Here is a 21857-nt window from a genome sequence, read left to right on the forward strand (position 1 = left end):
AAGAGAATATGGTACTATTAATATCAGTGTATTGTTTTTTAACATAACGGCAGTCATAAGGTTAAGGTAAAAAATGACTTAATATTTCCCCCACTTTTAATCTAATATGGCTATTTATCTTTTGAAATTGTCATGTGAACATGCTTCCTCTTAATAAAACACTCAGTAATGACTGAAACATTAATTTATTAAGATGCTGTTATTAATTATGAATCAAATGTGCTAAAAATCACATATAGGGGCTGGCCGGGTGGCTCAGGGGTTAGAGCTCCATGCTCCTAACTCCGAAGGCTGCCGGTTCAATTCCCACATGGGCCAGTGGGCTCTCAACCACAAAGTTGCCGGTTCAACTCCTTGAGTCCCGCAAGGGATGGTGGGCTCTGCCCCCTGCAACTGAGATTGAACACGGCACCTTGAGCTGAGCTGCCACTGAGCTCCCGGATGGCTCAGTTGGTTGGAACACAGGCTCTCAACTACAAGGTTGCCAGTTCAATTCCTCGAGTCCCGCAAGGGTTGGTGGGCAGTGCCCCCTGCAACTAGAAAATGGCAAATGGACCTGAAGCTGAGCTGCACCCTCCACAACTAATACTGAAAGGGCAACAACTTGAAGCTGAGTGGCACCCTCCACAACTAAGACTGAAAGGACAACAACTTGACTTGGAAAAAAGGGCCTGGAAGTACACACTGTTCCCCCATGAAGTCCTGTTCTCCTTCCCCAATTAAAAAAAAAAAAATCACATATACTTTGTTAAATAAATTTTATTAAAAATAATAAAATTAATTATATTTTTCTGCATTTTGGATGCTTAGACCTGTTTCAAAACTAAAGGAATAAATAATATTGACAAAATTTTATGTTCTACTACCCGACGTGGCCATGCACATTGAGTTAGTACATGGAGCACATCTAAGAGGGATGAAATAACTTTTTGTAGATTCTACATCATTAAGATGAAGCCTAGAGAAATTGTTTCTTCTCAACAACCTTCTTGAATGCACTCTTGACCTCTCTGTTCCTCAGGCTGTAGACCACAGGGTTCAGCATGGGGATGAGCATAGTATAAAACACAGATGTGATTTTGTCTCTGTCCATGGAATGACTGGAGCTGGGCTGTAAGTACATGATGACGACAGTCCCATAAAATATGGAAACTGCAACAAGATGAGAAGCACAGGTAGATAGAGCCTTCTTGTATCCCTCACCCGTGTGCATCTTCAAAACAGTAATCAATATGAACAAGCAGGAAATCAATATAACAAGAAGTGCAAAAATATATTAAAGCTTGAGAGGAGAACAAGAATTAGTTCACTAATGTCTTTATTTGAGCAAGCCAGAGTCACGACTGCTGGAACATCACAGAAAAAGTGATGGATCACATTGGACATACAAAAAGAGAGACAGAACGTGTCTCCAATGTCAATAGCAGCAGTCAAAAAAGGAAAGACATAGGCGCCTAAGACCAGATGTGCACACACACCTGCTGTCATGGTCATGGTGTAATGCATGGGTTTGCACACTACTGTGTAGCAATCATAGGCCATTGAGGCCAAGAGGTATTAATAACTTTACCCAGTGGCAAAGACTACAAAGACGAACATCTGAGCGGCACACGCAGTGTAGGAAATGACCTTGTCTCCCATAAGGACCCACCCATGACTCTCGGAGTGATTGCTGAGGAGTAACAAAAATCCACCAGAGATAAGTTACTGAGGATAAGTATATACTTGGGAGTGTGGAGACGAGAGTCCAACAGGATCAACAGGATCATACCCAGTTTCCCAATCAGAGTGATGAGGTAAACGAGGGTGAACATTACAACGAGAGGAACCTGCAGTCCTAGGACACTGGTTAGTCCTAGCAGGATGAATTCTTTCACCTGTGTATTCTCCATGGATGTGATGTGAGAATCACGAGGTACTCTGTAGTAACGAAAAGTAAAGGAACACGTTGATTAACAAAAACCAGCTGCATAGAAAGTGAAAAGTACAAGCATTTTTTTTATTAGAACAGTAACTTGATTTTTAATATGCTCCATTTCTAAAGCATAGCCATGAGAACACAATTTAGTGATAACAGTGATAGACTTTTGAAGAGAAAGGATATTTTCAGATCTTCTTCCACACTTCTTGATTTTTGTACACGAATAAACTGATTTGCAGGAAGTGCTAATGGGTTGTCCCAGTTCACAAGCCTGGAATGAATCCATCTCCTAAATTAGATCTTTTGATTCTTCTAACAGGTTACACTTACACTATAGTGCTCACGTGCCAGGTGCTTTACATGTATATATTCATTTAATCCTCTCATCAATCTATTAGATCAATTTGCTATTTTCCATATATGATATGTTACCTTATATGAATGTATATATGTGTATATATATATATATATATATATATATATATATGTATAATCTCTATTATCTCTAATCTCTCTATTGCCAAGTTACCATATATGTATACGCAAGTTACCATATATTCACATATGGTAACTTGGCAATAGAGAGAATGAGTAATTTATTCAATGTTACACAGGTATTAATGGACAAAGCCAAGGTTTAGACCCAATCAGAGAGGTTGCCAGCCTAAATGCTGTTAATGAATTTGAATTAATTTTAATTTCATTCAATTTATATTCAGTTGTCTCTATTGAACCAAACTTAATTCATAGAGTAGCACAATTGGGTAATTTGCAAATAAATGTATAGTAGATGCCGTGGTCTAAATGCAGCATTAGAGGCATGTACAGCTGATTTCAGACTCACAATTCAGGATTGTTGATGGTAGGCATTCTAACTGGTGTGAGGTGATATCTCATTGTGTGTTTTATTTGTATTTTTCTGATGATTAGTAATGTTGAGCATGTTTTCATATGTCTATTTGCCATCTATATGTCCTCTTTGGAGCAATGTTCCTTCATGTCCTCTGCCCATTTCTTAATTGGGTTTTTTGTTGTTGTTGTTGTTGTTGAGTTGTATGAGTTCTTTATGTTTTTTGGATATTAGCCCCCCCCATTTTTAATTTTTTGGGGTGACAATTGTTAGTAAAATTACATAGATTTCAGGTATACAATTCTGTATTACATCATTTATAAATCACATTGTGTGTTCACCACCCAGAGTCAGTTCTCCTTCCATCACCATATATTCGATCCCCCTTACCCTCATCTCCCACCCCTCCCACCCCCTTACCCTCTGGTAACCACTAAACTAGTCTGTGTCTATGAGTTTTTGTTTCTCATTTGTTTGTCTTGTTCTTTTGTTGTTTTTGGTTTATATACCACATATCAGTGAAATCATATGGTTCTCTGCTTTTTCTCTGACTTATTTCGCTTAGCATTATACTCTCAAAATCCATCCATGTTGTCACAAATGTTCCTATATCATCTTTTCTTACCACCAAATAATATTCCATTGTGTATATATACCACAACTTCTTTATCCATTCATCTATTGAAGGACATTTTGGTTGTTTCCATGTCTTGGCCACCGTAAACAAAGCTGCAATGAACATTGGAGCATACGTGACTTTATGTATAAATGTTTTCAGATTTTTTGGGTAGATACCCAGGAGAGGGATTGCTGGGTCATATGGTAATTTTATTTGTAATTTTTTGAGGAACATCCACACTGCCTTCCATAGCGGCTACACCAGTCTGCATTCCCACCAACAGTGTATGAGGGTTCCTTTTTCTCCACAGCCTCTCCAACACTTGTTACTATTTGTCTTGTTGATGATAGCCATTCTGACTGGAGTGAAGTGATATCTCATTGTGGTTTTGATTTGCATTTCTCTGATGATTAGTGATGTTGAGCATTTCTTCATATGTCTATTTGCCATTTGTATGTCCTTTTTGGAGAAATATCTCCTCAGGTTCTCTGCCCATTTTTCAACTGGGTTGTTTGCTTTTTTTGTTGTTGACTTTCATGAGTTCCTTGTATATTTTGGATATTAGCCCCTTATCAGAGGCACTGTTGGCAAACACCTTCTCCCATTCAGTTGGTTGCCTCTTTATTTTGTCGGTGGTTTCTTATGCTGTGCAGAAGCTTTTAAATTTCATATAGTCCCATTCGTTTATTTTAGCTTTTACTTCCCTTGCCTTTGGAGTCAAATTCATAAAATGCTCTTTGAACCCAAGGTCCATAAGTTTAGTACCTATGTTTTCTTCTATGCAGTTTATTGTGTCAGGTCTTATGCTTAAGTCTTTGATCCATTTTGAATTAATGTTGGTACATGGTGACAAATAGCAGTCCAGTTTCATTCTTTTGCACGTGGTTATCCAATTCTCCCAGCACCATTTATTGAAGAGGCTGTCTTTGCTCCATTGTATGTTTTTAGCTTCTTTGTCAAAAATTATCTGTCCATATTTATGTGGTTTTATTTCTGGGTTCTCAATTCTATTCCATTGGTCTATGTGTCTGTTTTTCTGCCAATACCATGCTGTTTTGATTATTGTAGCCTTGTAGTACAAGCCAAAGTCAGGAAGTGTGATACCTCCATTATTGTTCTTTTTTCTTAAGTTTGCTTTGGCTATTCAGGGTCCTTTGTGGTTCCAAACAAATCTGATGATTTTTTGTTCTATTTCTTTAAAATATGCCATTGGGATTTTGATGGGGATTGCATTGAATCTGTATATTGCTTTGGGTAATATGGCCATTTTAACTATGTTGATTCTTCCAATCCATAAGCACGGAATGTCTTTCCATTTCTTTGTGTCTTCTTCAATTTCTTTCAAAAATGTCTTATAGTTTTCAGCATATAGGTCTTTCACATCCTTGGTTAAGTTTATTCCTAGGTATTTTATTCTTTTTGCTGCAATTGCAAAAGGAATTGTTTTTTGTATTTCTTTTTCTGAGATTTCATTGTTAGTATAGAGGAATGCAATGGGCTTTTGTACATTGATTTTGTAGTCAGCAACTGTACTATATTCGTTGATTGTTTCTAATAGCTGTTTGGTGGAGTCTTTAGGGTTTTCTATATATAGCATCATGTCACCTACAAAGAGTGACAGTTTAACTTCTTCGTTCCCAATTTGGATGCCTTTTATTTCTTTCTCTTGCCTGATTGCTCTGGCAAGGACTTCCAACACTATGTTGAAAAGCAGAGGTGATAGGGGACAGCCCTGTCGTGTTCCTGAACGTAGAGCAAAGGGCTTCAGTTTTTCACCATTAATTATGAGATTAGCTGAGGGCTTGTCATATATGGCCTTTATTATGTTAAGGTATTTTTCTTCTATACCTATTTTATTAAGTGTTTTAGTCATAAGTGGATGTTGTATCTTGTCAAATGCTTTTTCTGCATCAATTGATAGAATCATATGATTTTTGTCCTTTATTTTGTTTATGTGATATATCACATTGATGGATTTGCGGATGTTGAACCATTCTTGTGCCCCGGGGATGAACCCCACTTGGTCATCATGAATAATCTTTTTAATGCATTGTTGTATTCAATTTGCTAGAATTTTGTTTAGGATTTTTGCATCTGTATTCATCAGAGATATTGGTCTGTAGTTTTCTTTTTTTGTGTTGTCCTTACCAGGTTTTGGTATCAGGGTAATGTTGGCCTCATAAAATGAGTTAGGGAGTACTTTCTCTTCTTCAATTTTTAGGAAGAGTTTGAGTAGGAGTGGTATTAGATCCTCTTTGAAGGTTTGGTAGAATTCACTAGTGGGATATTAGCCCCTTATTGGAGGTGTTGTTTGCAAAAATCTTCTTCTATTTTGTTGGTTGCCTATTTATTTTGTCAATGGTTTATTTTGCTGTGCAGAAGATTTAGTTTGATATAGTTCCATTCGTTTATTTTAGCTTTTATTTCCCTTGCCTTTGAGGTCAAATTCATGAAATCCTCTTTGAACCCAAGGTCCATAAATTTACCGCCTATGTTTTCTTCTATGTAGTTTATTGTTTCAGGTCTTATGTTTAGGTCTTTGATCCAGGTTGAGTTAATTGGTACATGGTGACAGATAGCGATCTATATAATGAAAAATGTTGGAGGGGCTGCGGAGAACAAGGAACCCTCATACAGTGTTGGTGGGAATGCAGATTTGTGCAGCTGCTATGAAAGGCAGTGTGGAGGTTCCTTAAAAAATTAAGAATAGAATGATCATATGACTAAGCAATCCCTCTCCTGGGTATCCACCCAAAAAAATCTGAAAACACTGACTGTAAAGATATGTGTGCTCTAATGTTCATTGCAGCTTTATTTACAGTGGCCAAGACATGGAATCAACAAAAGTGTCCTTTAATAGATGTAAATAAATAAGATGTGGTATATATACACAATGGAATACTATTCTGCCATAAGAAAAGAAATAGTGCCATTTACAATAACATGGGTGGATCTTGAGATTATAATGCTAACTGAAATAAGTCACACAAAAAAATCAAGAACCATATGACTTCACTGATTTGTGGGATCTAAAACTGAAAGCAACAAAGGAACAAGACAAACAAACAAAGAAACAAAAAGTCACAGACACAGACAATAGTTTAGTGGTTACTGGAGGATAAGAGAGGAGGGGAGTGGTAGATGAGGGTAAATGGGGTCAAATATTTGGTGATGGAAGAACTGACTCTGGGTGGTGAACACACACTGTGATATACAGATGATATATTACAGAATTGTACACTTGAAACCTATGTAATTTTATTAACCATTGTTACCCCAATAAATTTTAATAAAAATTATATTTTAGCAAAGCAGAAAATTAGCTGTGCTTCTTGAAATGCACTAGACAGCTATCTAAAAGGTTTATATTATGAATTATATACTATAATTATCAGTTGTTTAAAGATTCAACATATTAATACAATTGGACTCAAAGCTTAATTATTTTATTTATTCGTTTAAGAAATATTTATTGAGAAGCTAATATGAAATAGATGCTCATTTCTGTATTGTGGATCATGTTGTAAACAAAACAGATAAAGCCACTGCTTTCATGGAATCTAAATGCTAGTTTTGGAAGACAGAAGATAAACAAGTGAACAAATAAATACACAATAGGTGATGGTTCATAAGGACTATGAAGAATAACACGGAGTGAATAACAGTGTGCATGGGAATATACAGTGACTCTTTTATAAAAGTAATCAGGAAAGAAATCTATAATAGAGTAACATTTAAGCACCAACCTTAATAGTAAGAGAACATTCCACACAAGGAGGAGCAAGTGCAAATGTCATGAAGCAGGAACATGTTTGGAGTTCTCAGATTATAAAGAAATAAAAATAGGAAGAAAATCGGTATGAATGAAGTAGGGTAAAGGAACTGGGGGGGCAACAAAACATCATTTAAGTTAACAGAAGTAAACATGTAAAATCATCATTAATGATTTCAAAGCATTTCTAGAAGCAAAATGTGCAACATTACTGGTTTCTACTCCAATAGGTAGGTTTCCCCATGGGGCACATATGCACCATGTTCATAGTCTCATTTGTGGCCCTATTTTTGTGTGCATTTGCATTGAGGTGGTAGAAAAATTGCATGTGTAATAAATGAATAAACCAATATCCTTAATAAGATTATTGAAAAGCAGGCCCCAAGACATCTTAGCGTTCTTCTTCAGGTATTACATTTTGGGACATAGTGTGTACTTTTTCAGGATGAGAGACTTTTGAATAGGCAATGATATCACTTCAGGAACTTAACTTCATTGTGGCCTTAATGAAACTAGTTTACTGCACATGTACAATGCTAAAATCACAATCCTAGAGATAATTTTGCCTCCCAAACAACTTCATGAGAGCCCTCTTGACCTCCTTGTTCCTCAGGCTGTAGACCACAGGGTTCAGCATGGGGATGATCATGGTGTAGAACACAGAGGCCATTTTGTCTGTGTCCAAGGAATGGCTGGAGCTGGGCTGTAAGTACATGAAGATGATTGTCCCGTAGAAGATGGAGACTGCAGTGAGGTGGGAGGCACAGGTGGATAGAGCCTTCTGATATCCTGCAGATGAGTGCATCTTTAGGACGGTGACAAATATAAATGTGTAGGATATCAAAATAACCAGGACAGCAAAAAAGATGTTGAAACTCACTACACAAATAAGAACCAGCTCAATAACGTGTCTATCAGAACAAGACAGAACCATGACTGCTGGAAAATCACAGAAAAAGTGACGCACCAGATTGGAGTCACAGAAAGAGAGAGTGAAAGTATTCCCAGTGTGGATGGAGGCATTCAGGAAACCACAGACATAGGAGCCTATGATCAGACGTGCACACATACTTGTCGTCATGGCCGTGGTATAATGTAGGGGTTTGCACACTGCTGCGTAGCGATCATAGGCCATTGAGGCCAAGAGGTAACTTTCCACAGTGGCGAAGGCTGCAAAAAAGAACATCTGAGCGGCACACGCATTGTAGGAGATGACCTTGTCTTTTATAAGGAACCCAGCCATGACTTTGGGAGTGATAGCTGTAGAGTAACCAAAGTCGACCAGAGACAGGTTACTGAGGAAAAAGTACATGGGAGTGTGGAGATGAGAGTCCAAGAGAATCAACATGATCATCCCCAAATTCCCAATCAGAGTGATGAGGTAGATGAGGGTAAATATTACAAAGAGGGGGACCTGCAGTTCCGGGTCATTGGTGAGTCCTAGGAATATAAACTGTGTCACTTCAGTACTATTCTTCATCAATGATGAGAATCACAAAATGCTCTGTGGCTGAGGAGAAACACAGTGATAAACAAAGAAACTTGAAAAGTGTACATACAGTATGTATTATTTTATTATAGCAATAACTTGTGTTTCAAAATTCTCCAGATAAACAGGGGCTGACAACAAAACTGAGTGCATTAATTATAGATAGTTTTACATATTTTTGTATCTTCATGGATCATCTGCCCAATTTTACAATTTAACTGTTTGTAAATGGAGATATAGAAAATTAAATAACTTAATAAATGGCTTGTCCATAGTGACTATATTTGCCAATTCACTTTTCCCAAACCTACTAAAAGCATATCCTTGCATGTTGCTCACCTACCAGAAACTGCTCTAGCCTCGTTAAATGTACATTCTTTATATCCTCTTAACAATATTATGAGTTTGTTTTTATATTACATTCATTTCAATTATTATGCAAAGAGGTTGAGTAATCTTTTATATTCAAGTACATGTGAATGGACAAGCTGTGCTTTGGATCCCAGCCAACCTTTGAACCCCCACTGAGTGGATCTGAAGTCCAATGGTCTTAATTGTATCTAAAATAAATTGAATTTAACTCAGTTTACACTTATTCTTTGTCTCCATTGGCCCAAACTCAGTGCTTGGGGTTTCACAGTGAAGTAACTGAGAGACAGATATGTGCACAGTAGATGTGGTAGGGTAATTGGAGCAGTAGGAACACATACAACCAACAGAGACAAGACTGGACATCTTTGTCCTGTTCCCGATCTTAAGGGGAATGCTTTTAGCTTCTCTCCAATGAGTATGAGGTTAGCTGTGAGGTTATCATATATGGCCTTTATTATGTTGAAATATGTTCCCTCTATTCCCACTTTGCTGAGAGTTATTATTATTATTATTTTTTATCATAAATGGTGCTGGATTTAAGAGGCAATTCTGAAGAGAACTCAAAGCATTGGGTATGGAGCCAGGGTTCTGGGCTGAGGTGCATATCAGCCCTGAAGTTTACTATCTAGGAATCATTAATCCTGACCTAACTCACCTGAACCTCATGTACCCATTGGCAAAATTAAGACAGTAATGAGATCTACTTTATTTATAGTATTATTGTGAGAATTAAATAAGGTAATATTAAAAAGCCAATAAATGCTGGGTGTTTGGCACAGTTGTATGAATGCTAGCTATAATATTACCATTAGGATGGGATAACTGTGTTTATGTTGGTCTGGGAAAATGGGTGGTGACCTGCAGGTTTCAAGTGTGCAAGAGTTTTGAAGTCTTGACGCCTTCCATTTAATTTGCCTTTTCTCACACACTAGGGTCACTGAAAGTTTTTGTGTCTCCAGTGTTTTCTCAGTCTGCCTTTGCTTCTCCCATACTATTGGCTGCTCCCACAATTCCAGGTGAGCCATTCTTCTGCGTTATTTCTTCCTTGAAAGCCAGTCCATATTTTCACTTAAAATAGCCCCCTTTTCTTAAATTCATTCTGTCTCACATTATGTCATATATATCATAGCAGAGTCATGGAGATCCCAGGGTTAAAAGTTCCTTGTTTATGAGCTGTCTTTAGCCTGTGAATCTACTTTGGAGGCAAGCACTATGTTCTAAAATGTTTTCTTTGAATCTGTTCTTGTGTAAGAACAGGATTTTAAATGTTTTATTTCAATTTGAAAGACATACATTTTCTGCTAACTACTAACATCTTCCTCCTAAAACTTTTGCAAATTCGCTTCACAAGAGTATCCCATGATAACATTAGGTTTGCCAGGTTTAACACACTCGACCACTTTTATCACGCAGTACATTCTAGAACCAATAAGGACTGTGTGTGTGTGTGTGTGTGTGTGTGTGTGTGTGTGTGTCTGTGTGTGCAAGGTAGGTAGTCTTATCATTCCTACTTTACCGTTAGGGAAATCGAGGATTTGAGAAGTTATGTTATGCTCTATAATTACACAGCTAGTACGTGAGAGAGTCATTATTCAAGAGTTAAATCCACTTTTCATCGAATCAAAAGTCTATGTTTGTAACCATTCACTGTCAACATGCGTAGATGAACTAGTAATAAGAAGCATGATATTATAAGGACAAGTTTAAAATGCAGTTTGGATCTTGTTAATTCACATTAGACATTTTTGTAGTGTAAGGGTCATTTCTGTCTTTTGCTCTTTTTTTGTTTGGTTTGTTTGTTTGTTTGTTTTATCTCCAAAGAGAATGGCAACATTTGGTGAACAAGATGAAATTATCCTTGATCATCAGAGAATCATCTATGCTATATTTTAAAGTAAGTTAAACAAGTTTTTAATTAGTTTCAGGTGTACAGAGCAACATAGCTGTATTTTTTTGTTCATAGGTTTGGAAAAGATTAATGATGTTTCATAAGAGATCAGTAAACTCCCTACTGATGGAAATTTTGACATTTATACCCCAATATTACTTCAGTGTTTTAGAAAAACATTGAAAATATCTATTTCTATTGTCAAGTAACTCAAAGTAGGTATAGCTGCCCCACTGATTTTTCATGAATTACACTTATCACTAAAAATGTCTATGGAATCTAGATGCTTACCGGTGTGCTGGGAGAGAAGGAGTAGTCAATTGTGAATAGTGAGTCTGAAATCAGAACATCAGCTGTAGAATATGCACAAACACTATTAGTGGAGCTCTCTCTCAGGTACTGGTATTAAGGTTCCAAAGTCGCTAAGGCAGCAAGAGTTGGAGGAAAGAATATTAACATGGTTCAGTTTCTGAACCTACCAGCCTTTCTTTCTGTGCTCTTAGAGTCATCACTTACCTCCTCCTTATTTGTAAGATAAACATAATCACATTACCTCTGTCACACAATTCACAGAACTGTGTCCATAAATAACAAGCTGGAGAAAATCTGTAAAACATCTCAATAAGAGATTCTCATTTTAACAACAATCCACATACTTTTTACGTTGGGGTGTTTCTCCTGACTATGGTTGCAGGCTCATAGCAAACCCTGGGGTAAGGCCTCTGTGTACCAGCAAGTATTAACATTCAGGTGAACAGATGATCACCAAATGGGTTCATTGTGCAGACTGGTCCTTCTATAATGATGTCACATTGAGTCTTAGCATTTCAGAGGCTAAAGCGTGGGGAGGTGAATTATAGAAAGATGGAGCTCTCTGGGAATCTCCCCCTGAGGGCATCCACCGCTGCTCATCCCACTTTCCCAAGAAAGAAGCAATTACACTGCCTGTGGGGACATGCTGATTATTTGCATTGTACACATGTTTTTGCATTACGTGTTTTTTCTTATTTTTGTCCATTTATAATTAATGCATAATTTTCATGCACTAATATCCACAATTTTAGTGTATAGTTCTAAGAACTTTTTCAAATATATGGTCAAGTAATCACTATCACCTAAGCAAATTCCTATGATCTTCTTTTGGTAAACCCCTTCTCCCACCTACTTCCCCTGGCAACCAATAAATTATTTTGTCCAAATAAGTTTGCCTTTGTATGAATGTCCTTCACTTTAATCCTGGAATATATACAAGTTGAGTGTGTAATCTTTCACTTGGCACTTGAGGTCCGTCCATCTTGTTACCCGTGTCAGTTTTTACTGCCGAGTAGTATTCTTTTATTATTATTATTATTATTATTATTATTTTAATTAAAGTTTATTGGGGTGACAATTGTTAGTAAAGTTACATAGATTTCAGTTGTACAATTCTGTATTACATCATCTATAAATCCCACTGTGTGTTTACCACCCAGAGTCAGTTCTCCTTCCATCACCATATATTTGATCCTCTTTATCCTCATCTACCACCTCTCTCCCCGCTTACCCTCTGCAGAGTAGTATTCTATTATGTTACAGATTGTCTATCATGTCCGTAGTTGAGGAACTTTTGTGTTGGGTCCAGTGTTTGGTAATTACAAACAAAGCTCATATAAACATTTGTCAAAACATTTTTGTGTAAACATAAGTTTTCATGTCATTTGGGTAAATATCTAGGAGTTGGATTGCTTGGTCATATGATAAATATATGTTTATTTGAGTGAGAAACTGTCAAACTCATTTCTGAAGCGTCTCTACCACTTTGATTTCCCACCAGCAATGCATTCCAATTGTTTTACATCTTTACCATTATTTGGTATTTTAAAGTTTTAAAATGTAATGAACTTTTATATCCTTTTCCTTCTTGCTTTTTCTCAAAGACATCTCAAGAAGTCTGTTTAGCAAATCTTTTTATAAAACACCTACATAATTTACCATCAAGTTCTGCATTAGGAATGTTTTTCTCCAACAAACGATATAGATTTAGTCCTTCCTTCTGACAGTTACCTCAAGCCCACATTTCTAAGCTGACTCATCACATTACACTTTTATTAAAGCAGGCAAGAGTCATGGTTACCCATGTGTTCTGGGCACATTTTGCACAAATCAAATTTGCTTTACTTTAAATTTGGGTAAGCAATATAGCCTCTTCACACTTCAACTTCTATAGGAGGAAGAAAATAATTATCTTGTCATCCTCATAAGATTTTCAAAATTATCACATGACATGTATACCAAGTATAGCACTAGTTTCATCATGTATCAGGTGTTTCATAAGGTTATTTATTATTTATAGAAATTGATATTTCAGAGATCATAAAAATAATGGAACTCAAACAATCTGCTAACCCATATGTGCTTGCCCCTTTTTCAGCTAGGGAGAAACATCTAATAGTTCTAGGCAATGCATTGTGGGAAGAATCGACATATTGGTTGAAGCATACACACTGCCCTTCAGTTGTCTTTTCTCCTGCCATGGTAATCATTAGGTTTACTGGTCCAGCAGGAACAGCTCCTCTTCTTTCAAAACACCTGTAATTCATATATTGCATTATGGTTTCTCATAAGTATTTAGGCTTTCTTTTTTCTTTTTTTTTCCTTTTTTTTTTTTTTTGCTCCTCTGCCTGTATAATTTAAAATGACCTGTTTTCAAGTTCATTGATTCTTTCTTCTGTTTGATCAAGCCTTATCATAAAACTGTTTATTGAATTTTTTAGTTCGGTCAAATCCAGAATTTCTGTTTGGTTCTTTTTCATGGTTTCTATTTCTGTTGTACTTCTCATTTTGTTTATATATCATGTCCTGATTTTGTTTGGTTGTCTATCCAAGTTCTCTTATAACTCACTGAGCTTCCTTAAGATAATTATTTTGAATTCCTTTTCTAGCAATTCTCAGATCTCCATTTTTTTAAATTAAAGTTTATTAGGGTGACAATTGTTAAGTTACATAGATTTCAGGTGTGAAATTCAGTAATACATTATCTATATCTAACAGTGTGTGTTCACTACCCGAGTCAGTTCTCTATCCATCTCCATATATTAGACCCCAATTACCATCTTCTAGAGCCTCTTTCCCCCTTTAAACTCTGGCAACAACTAAACTATTGTCTACGTCTAAGCGTTTTTGTTCCTTCATTTGTTTGTCTTGTTCTTTAGTTGTTTTCAGTTTTATATACCACATATCAGTGAAATCATATGGTCCTTGACTTTTTCTGTCTGACTTAATTGCTTAACATTATGATCTCAAGATCCATCCATGTTGTGACAAATGGTACTATTTCTTCTTTTCTTACTTACGAATAGTATTCCATTGTGTATATACACAACAACTTCTTTATCCATTCATCTATTAAAGGACTTTTTGTTTGTTTCCATGCCTTGGCCACCATAAATACAGTTGCAATAAACATTGGAGCACACATGCCCTTATGGATAAATATTTTCGGATTTTTTAGGTAGATACTCCGGACAGGGAATATGGTAATTCTATTCTTAAATTTTTGAGGAACCTCCAGACTGCCTTCCATAGCACCTGCACCAATCTGCATTCCCACCAACAGTGTATGAGGGTTCCTTTTTCTCCACAGCCTCTCCAACACTTGTTACTATTTGTCTTGTTGATGATAGCCATTCTGACTGGGGTGAGGTGATATCTCATTGTGGTTTTTATTTGTATTTCTCTAATGATTAGTGATGTTGAGCATTTTTTTCATATGTGTATGTGCCATTTGTATGTCCTCTTTAGAGGACATACATGTATATTTTGGTTATTAGCCTCTTTCTGGAGGCGCTATTTGCAAAAATCTTCTCCCATTCAGTTGGTTGCCTCTTTATTTTGTCAACTCAACTATATTGATTCTTCCAATCCATAAACATAGACTGTCTTTCTATTACTTTGTGTCTTCTTCAATTTCTTTTAAAAATGTGTTATAGTTTTCGGCATATAGATCTTTCACATCCTTGATTAAGTTTATTGCTAAGTATTGTATTCTTTTAGTTACAATTATAAAGGAATTTTTTTTTTAATTTCTTTTTCTGAGATTTCGTTGTTAGTATATAGGAATGCAGTGGACTTTTGTACGTTGATTTTGTAGCCGGCAACTTTACTGTATTCATTTCTTATTTCTAATAGCTTTTTGGTGGAGTCTTTAGGGTTTTCTCTATATAACATCATGTCTGCAAAGAGTGACAATTTAACTTCTTCATTCCCAATTTGGATGCCTTTTATTTTTTTCTCTTGCCTGATTGCTCTGGCAAGGACTTCCAACACTATGTTGAAAAGCAGAGCTGATACGGGACAGCTCTGTCGCATTTCTGAACATAGAGCAAAGGGCTTCAGTTTTTCACTGTTAATTATGATATTAGCTGAGGGTTTGTTGTATATGGCCTTTATTATGTTAAGGTATTTTTCTTCTATACCTATTTTATTAAGTGTTTCAATCATAAATGGATGTTGGATCTTGTCAAACACTTTTTCTGCATCAATTCATATAATCATATGATTTTTGTCCTTTACTTTGTTTATGTGATGTATCACATTGATGGATTTGTGGATGTTGAACCATCCTTGTGCCCCGGGGATGAACCCCACTGGGTTGTGATGAATAATCTTTTTAATTCATTGTTGTATTTGATTTGCTAGAGTTTTGTTTAGGATTTTTGAATCTGTATTCATCAGAGATATTGGTCTGCAGTTTTCTTTTTTTGTGTTATCCTCACCAGGTTTTTGGTATCAGGGTAATGTTGGCCTCATGAAATGAGTTAGGGAGTATTGTTTCTTCTTCAATTTTTGGAAGAGTTTGAGTAGCACAGGTATTAGATCCTGTTTGAAGGTTTGGTAGAATTCACTAGTGAAGCCATCTGGTCCCGGACTTTTGCTTTTGCGAAGGTTTTGGATGACTGATTCAATTTCCTTACTGGTGATCAGTCTATTTAGATTTTCTAGTTCTTCATGATTCAGCCTAGGAAGGCTATATGTTTCTAAGAACTTGTTCATTTCTTCTAGGTTATTGAATTTTGTGGCATATAGTCCTTCATAGTATTCGTGGATGATCCTTTGTATTTCTGTGGCATCTGTAATAAATTCCTCTCTTTCAGTTCTGATTTTGTTTATTAGTGTCTTTTCTCTTTTTATCTTAGTGAGCCTAGCCCAGGGTTTGTCAATTTTATTAATCTTTTCAAAGAACCAACTCTGTCACATTAAATTTTTCTATTGTCTCTTTGTTCTCTATTTCATTTAGTTCCGCTGTGATTTTTCTTATTTCCTTCCTTCTGCTGACCTTGGGTTTCATTTATTCTTCTTTCTCCAGTTCTTTAAGCTGTAACGTGAGGTTATTTATCCAGGATTTTTCTTGTTTCTTGAGATAGGCCTGTAATGATATACATTTCCCTCTTGAAACTGCTTTGGCTGCAACCCCAACATTTTGGTAGGATGTATTTTCACTCTCATTTGTTTCTATGTATATTTAGATCTAACCTCTTATTTCTTCTTTGACCTGGTCATTCTTTAAAAATATGTTGTTTAATCTCCACATATTTGTTTTTTTTCCTGCATTCTTTTTGCATTTGATAATCTATTTTCAAAGCCTTGTGATCAGAGAATATGCTTGGTATGATTTCAATCTTCTTAAATTTGCTGAAGCTAGTTTTATGTCCAATATATGGTCTATCCTTGAGAATGTTCCACGTAAACTGGAAAAAAATTTATAGTCTGACGTTCTAGGATGAAGTTCTCTATAACTGTCTATTATGTCCATTTCTTCTAATGTGTCATTTAGGGCTCCTATTTCTTTCTTTATTTTCTGTTTGGGTGATCTATCCATAGCTGTCAATGATGTATTTAGGTCCCCTAGTACAATTGTGTTTTGGTTAATTTCTCCCTTTAGTTCTGTTAGTAGTTGCTTGGTAAATTTCGGTAATCCCTGATTGGGGCATAAATATTGATGACGGTTGTCTTCTTGTTGTATAATCCCCTTTATCATTATGAAATGTCCATATTTGTCTCTTGTTACCTTTTTTATCCTGAAGTCTGTTTCATCTGACATCAGTATGGCTAGAGCTGATTTTCTTTGGATACCATTTTCTTGGAGTGTCAATTTCAACCCTTTCACTTTGAGTGGGTGTTTGTCCTTTAGCTGAGATGTGTCTCTTAGAGGCAGCATGTGGTTGGGTTTAGTTTTTTTATCTAATCTGCTACTCTATGCTTTTTTTATTGGTGAGTTCAGTCTATTTACATTTAGGGTGATTATTTATATGTGGGGATTTCCTATCATTCTGTCTTTAGTTTTCTGGTAAGACTGTGTCTCCATTGTTTCTTTGTTTTTTGTTGTTGTCTATTATTTCTATGTGGTGGTATTCTATGATTTTTCCCTCTGTTTCTTCTTTTATTACATTATATATTTCAGTTCTGGATTTTTTTTTTGAGTGGTTAACATTAAGTTTATGTAAAAGAAAGTTTTATATTTAGAGTATTCCATTTTCTTCAGCATGCTTACATTTTCCATTCCCACATTCCAGTTCAGGCCTTTACTCTCCCTCCTTTTATGTTTTGGTAGTCACAAATTATTCCTATATATGCTGGTTGAATAGCCTTCTTCAGTATTTCTTGTAGTGCAGCTCATGTGTTAGAAAATTCCCCCAGCTTCTGTATGTCTGAAAAGGTCTTTATTTCTCCTTCATATCTAAAGGATATCTTTGCTGGATATATTATTCTTGGCTCATAATTTCTCTTCCAATAGTTTGAATATTTTATTCTGTTCCCTTCTTGCTTGTAGAGTTTCTGCTGAAAAATCTGATGATAATCTAATGGGCTTTCTTTGTAGGTTACCGTCTTCTTTTCCCTGGCTGACTTGAGGATTTTTTTCTTTGTCGTTAGTTTTTGACAGCTTCAGTACAATGTACCTTGGAGAAGGCCTGTTGGAATTGAGGTAACTAGGTGTTCTATTTGCTTCTTGGATTCGAGGACCCAGTTCTTTCCACAAGTTTGTGAAGTTCTCATTGACTACTTGTTTGAATATTCTCTCTGTTCCCGTCTCTTTCTTCTCCTTCTGGTATGCCTATTATTCTTATATTGCTCTTTCTGAAGGAGTCAGAAAGTTCTGTAGAGTTCTTTCATTTCTTCAAAGTCTCAAGTCTCTTCTCTCTTCCATTCATGTCATTTTCAGATTTTTATCTTCGATGTTACTGATTCTTTCCTCCATCTGATCAACTCTGCTACCTAAGCTGGCTATTTCATTCTTCATTCCTTTACTGAGTTCTTAATCTCCAGAAATTCTATTTGGTTCTTTTTTAAAATTTCAATCTCTTTGGTAAAATGTTCATTTTGTTCTTTGATTGTGTTTCTGAGTTTTTTAAACTGCCTACCTTGTGTTTTCTTGCATCTCATTGAGTTTTTTAAGAACTGCAATCTTGAATTCCCTGTCATTTAACTCACACATTTCCATATCTTTAAGTTCATTTTCTGGAGACTTTTCATTTTCTTTGTGAGCTTTCTTGTTATCTTGGTTATTCATGGCAGTTAATGATTTATTATTTCTCTTCCTAGACATCTCCAGGAGTGGGTTCTGCTAGAGGTTGATAGAAAGAGGTCTTTCTTTTGTTTTCCAGTGCGTGTTGGTAGAATGTTTTATTTTCTCTCTGACCACAGCCTTTTATTCTCTCTCATACTGTACTGCTATGTTTTCTCTGCACTATTCCAGATTCTCACACAAGGGGGGGGGGGATTCCCTGGAACGCAGGTTTCTCCTCTATGAACAGTTTACCTGGGTCATAGGACACCACCTCCATTGGGGGATGGGGAGAGCTTCTGAAGTTCCAAAGCTCTTCCTATGCCAGATTAAGAGTCTTGTGTGTTTTAGCAGCTCTGTTTACTCCTGCATGGATCCGCCCAGATAGGTGGGGACAGGGGCAGTGTGTATTGTGAGACGTGGCCTAGAGCAATGGTGGTGTCTACCACCACAGCCAGTCCTGCTTCCATGGCTCCCTCCCCTTTGCTGGAACTAGTTGGGCTGTGAGTCCAGGTCTGCGGATCACAGTTCTCAGAACTGCAAATATTCTGTTCTTTTGATCTGACACTGCTACTGTCCGCTTCTACCATTGGGCAGGTGGGTGGGGCGAGCTCTGGGAAGGTAGGGAGGGTTTGGCTAGGCTCAGTGCCTAAGGCTTCCATTCTCTGCTCAGCAGTGAGGGCTTAAACCTCCGTTTTCAGCTTTCTTCCCTCAGTCTTTGCTCCGAGGTCTCTGCCATTAGAGTTGGGTTCAGCCATTTTATATGCTGTCCCCTGAGCCCTGTGGGCCATAAGTGGAGCCCTAGCAGTCTGAGTTCTCCTTCTCACTCAGCTGTGGTAGTTCCAGAATACAGTGAGCTCGGAGCACTGAGCTAGGTCTGCGTCCTAAGCCCCCGCATCCCCTTCTCCACACTTCTCCCTTCCCTCCTCTGCCGCTCATGCAATTTACCCACCTTTAGATGATTTCAGTAGTGGGCCGCTTAGTCTTGCCTGTCTGCTGCACAGGGAGTCCTTTGTGGAGTTATAGTTGTTCAATTTATTGTAAATTACAGGGGAGATTTTAAGAGGCTCACATCACGCTGCCATTTTTATTACATCATCTCAGAACTCCATTTCTTAGGTTCAATTACTAATTCATTTTATTCTTTTTGTTTTATCATATTTCTCTAATTCTTTATTTTCCTTGTAGCTTTTGTCACCACTGCTTTTTAAGAAACAGTAACTTCTATAATATTTTATGCACTGGATTAATAGGAAAAGGCTTTCACCAACTAGCTTAGCTAGAGAATCTGGGAGATTCTAAACTTTTTTTTTGATGGATGTGTACACTCCACCCACCTCTGTTTCTCCTGGAGGAGAGGTCTTACGTTTGTACACTTTATTCTTATCTCACTGAACTATGCTGGCTGCAGCAAAACAGTCATTTTTTTTTAAATCTCTAGTGCAGTGCATTAGTAGGCCGAGCCATTGGATGCATTCTCCACTCTTCTCCATTCCTCCTGGTTAAAGATTCAGGGTGTGTATCTTCTCCCAATATCACAGAGCCATGTTACTTGTATTAAACCACCTGCCTCTTTTATTTGGGCAATGCACTGTAAGGCTGGGGATGTTGGATACACACTCCTCTTCCTTCTTCCTGTGGGGGGAAGCTTCAGGATTGTGTGACTTTTCCTAATTTTACAGAACCATGCTGGCTGCTGCAAACTTCCTGTCCTGTTTCCCTAGGGCAGTGTGCTGACAGTGCAAGGACATTAGATGAATGCTCCTGACAAGGAAAACCATTCTGAGCTGTTCTAAATTAAAATTACTGTGGCGATTGAGTGAGAGAAAATGACAGAACAGTTAGCCATTTTATAGCCATGATCCTGCTCTGACAAAACGCACTCACATTCCTGTATATAATTTAGGATTCATTTCTAGGTGGCTGTTTCTGTGATTATCCAATAGAGAGAGTAGTCAGGTGCCATAGAACCTGGGGAACCTCCACTTATTATTTACACATGAGCTTTATGGACTGTGCACCTATCCCAGAAGCAGCCCTGCTTCACCTTCTCCCATTCCTTTTGTCTATAGCTAATGTAAATCCTTTTAGAATGGCTTGTATCTTTCTCTTCCCTATTAATGTATAAAAATGCTTGTAGAACTCCTGGACGATGGATATGTTGTCTTCTCTACCATGCTGGTGGTTTTGACTTCATGCCCCAAGACTGGTCTTCTTCTTCTTCTTTTTTTTCTTTCTATTAATGATCTAATAAACCCAAGCTGTGGATGTTACAATTTTTGGTCTAACTCTCCATTCTCTCTTTTCCCTGAGAGAGAAGTCACAAGCCAAGGCTTTCTCTCAGATCTGAGCTATACCTTCTTGAAGACAGCTCTGACATGAGTAAAATGAAATTGTTGTTTTCATCTGTTTCAATGTGTCTCTTTTCACTTTTGTGCTTATCTTAGGTACTGCAACTTCTCAACTGGATTTTAGACCTCTCATAAGATAATTTTGGTCCATATATTGTTGCTAAGTTGGTGTATCTTTGGGGAGTTGAGAGCTGGGACTTCCTATTCTCAGTATTGCTGATGTCACTCTAACAAATCACTTGAATAGAGTGAAGGAAAGAGACACTAATGTTCTCTGGGTGGTGAACACATAATGCAATATACAGATGATGTATTATAGAAATGTGCACTTGAAACCTATATAATTTTACTAACCAATATCACCCCAATAAATTTAATTTAAAAAGGCACACATGTTCATCTTATTAATTCATCAAAAGCATTGAAAAATGTTAATGCTCTTCCAGTTTTTGGTTGTGCATATAAAGAGTTTTTAAGTCACTGCTCCATCCTATCAACAAGTAAAAAGCTGAACAGACTAATAAAGATTGACAAGTCTTCTGGGATTCATAAGAGAGGTGAGGCTACAGGGCAAAACACTGTCCCCAAGATTGGACAAACCGACAGGTGAATACAGGGAGTGACAGCTTACCAGAGGTGATACTCTTGAGCAGAAAATGCCAAGGGATCCAGCACCATGGCAGGAGAACATAAATTATCTTGCTGGAGGCTCAGTGTGGAAAACTGAGAATTAAAGACTCTGGGGGAGCTAATGGTAGGAGGTGCTTCACCATTGTGTGAGTTTTACTTCCAGGAGCTCAATCAGGATCTCACAGTAAACACCACAGAAAAATTCCCTCAGGCTTCTTCTGGAGCATGTTAGGTGGGGAAGGAATCATTTTGAAATATGCCATAATATTTAGATCTTCTTAACAAAGTCTGCCCTCAGGAGAAACTAGTTAACCAGAGCATAACCTGCTGATGTATTATCAGAGCCTTACCGACCTGGTAGAAAAAAAGAGCATCTAACTCAAGTCAGCTGTAAACTACCAGGTGGGAGAAGGTAAATAACCAAC

General features: G+C 37.1%; 1 protein-coding gene and 1 pseudogene across 1 annotated transcript; both read right to left on the minus strand.

Moving 5' to 3' along the window:
* Positions 1-958: 958 nt before the first annotated feature.
* Positions 959-1892, minus strand: LOC109439636 (olfactory receptor 5B17-like; annotated as a pseudogene).
* Positions 1893-7704: 5812 nt separating this feature from the next.
* LOC109443008 (olfactory receptor 5B3-like) lies at positions 7705-8642 on the minus strand. Its single transcript, XM_088790013.1, is given in 2 exon segments — positions 7705-7739; positions 7742-8642. Coding segments are annotated over 2 exon segments (936 nt in total).
* Positions 8643-21857: the final 13215 nt, after the last annotated feature.

This window comes from Rhinolophus sinicus, chromosome 14, assembly GCF_057876585.1.
Source record: "Rhinolophus sinicus isolate RSI-liver-muscle chromosome 14, RSI-T2T, whole genome shotgun sequence".
Taxonomy (NCBI): domain Eukaryota; kingdom Metazoa; phylum Chordata; class Mammalia; order Chiroptera; family Rhinolophidae; genus Rhinolophus; species Rhinolophus sinicus.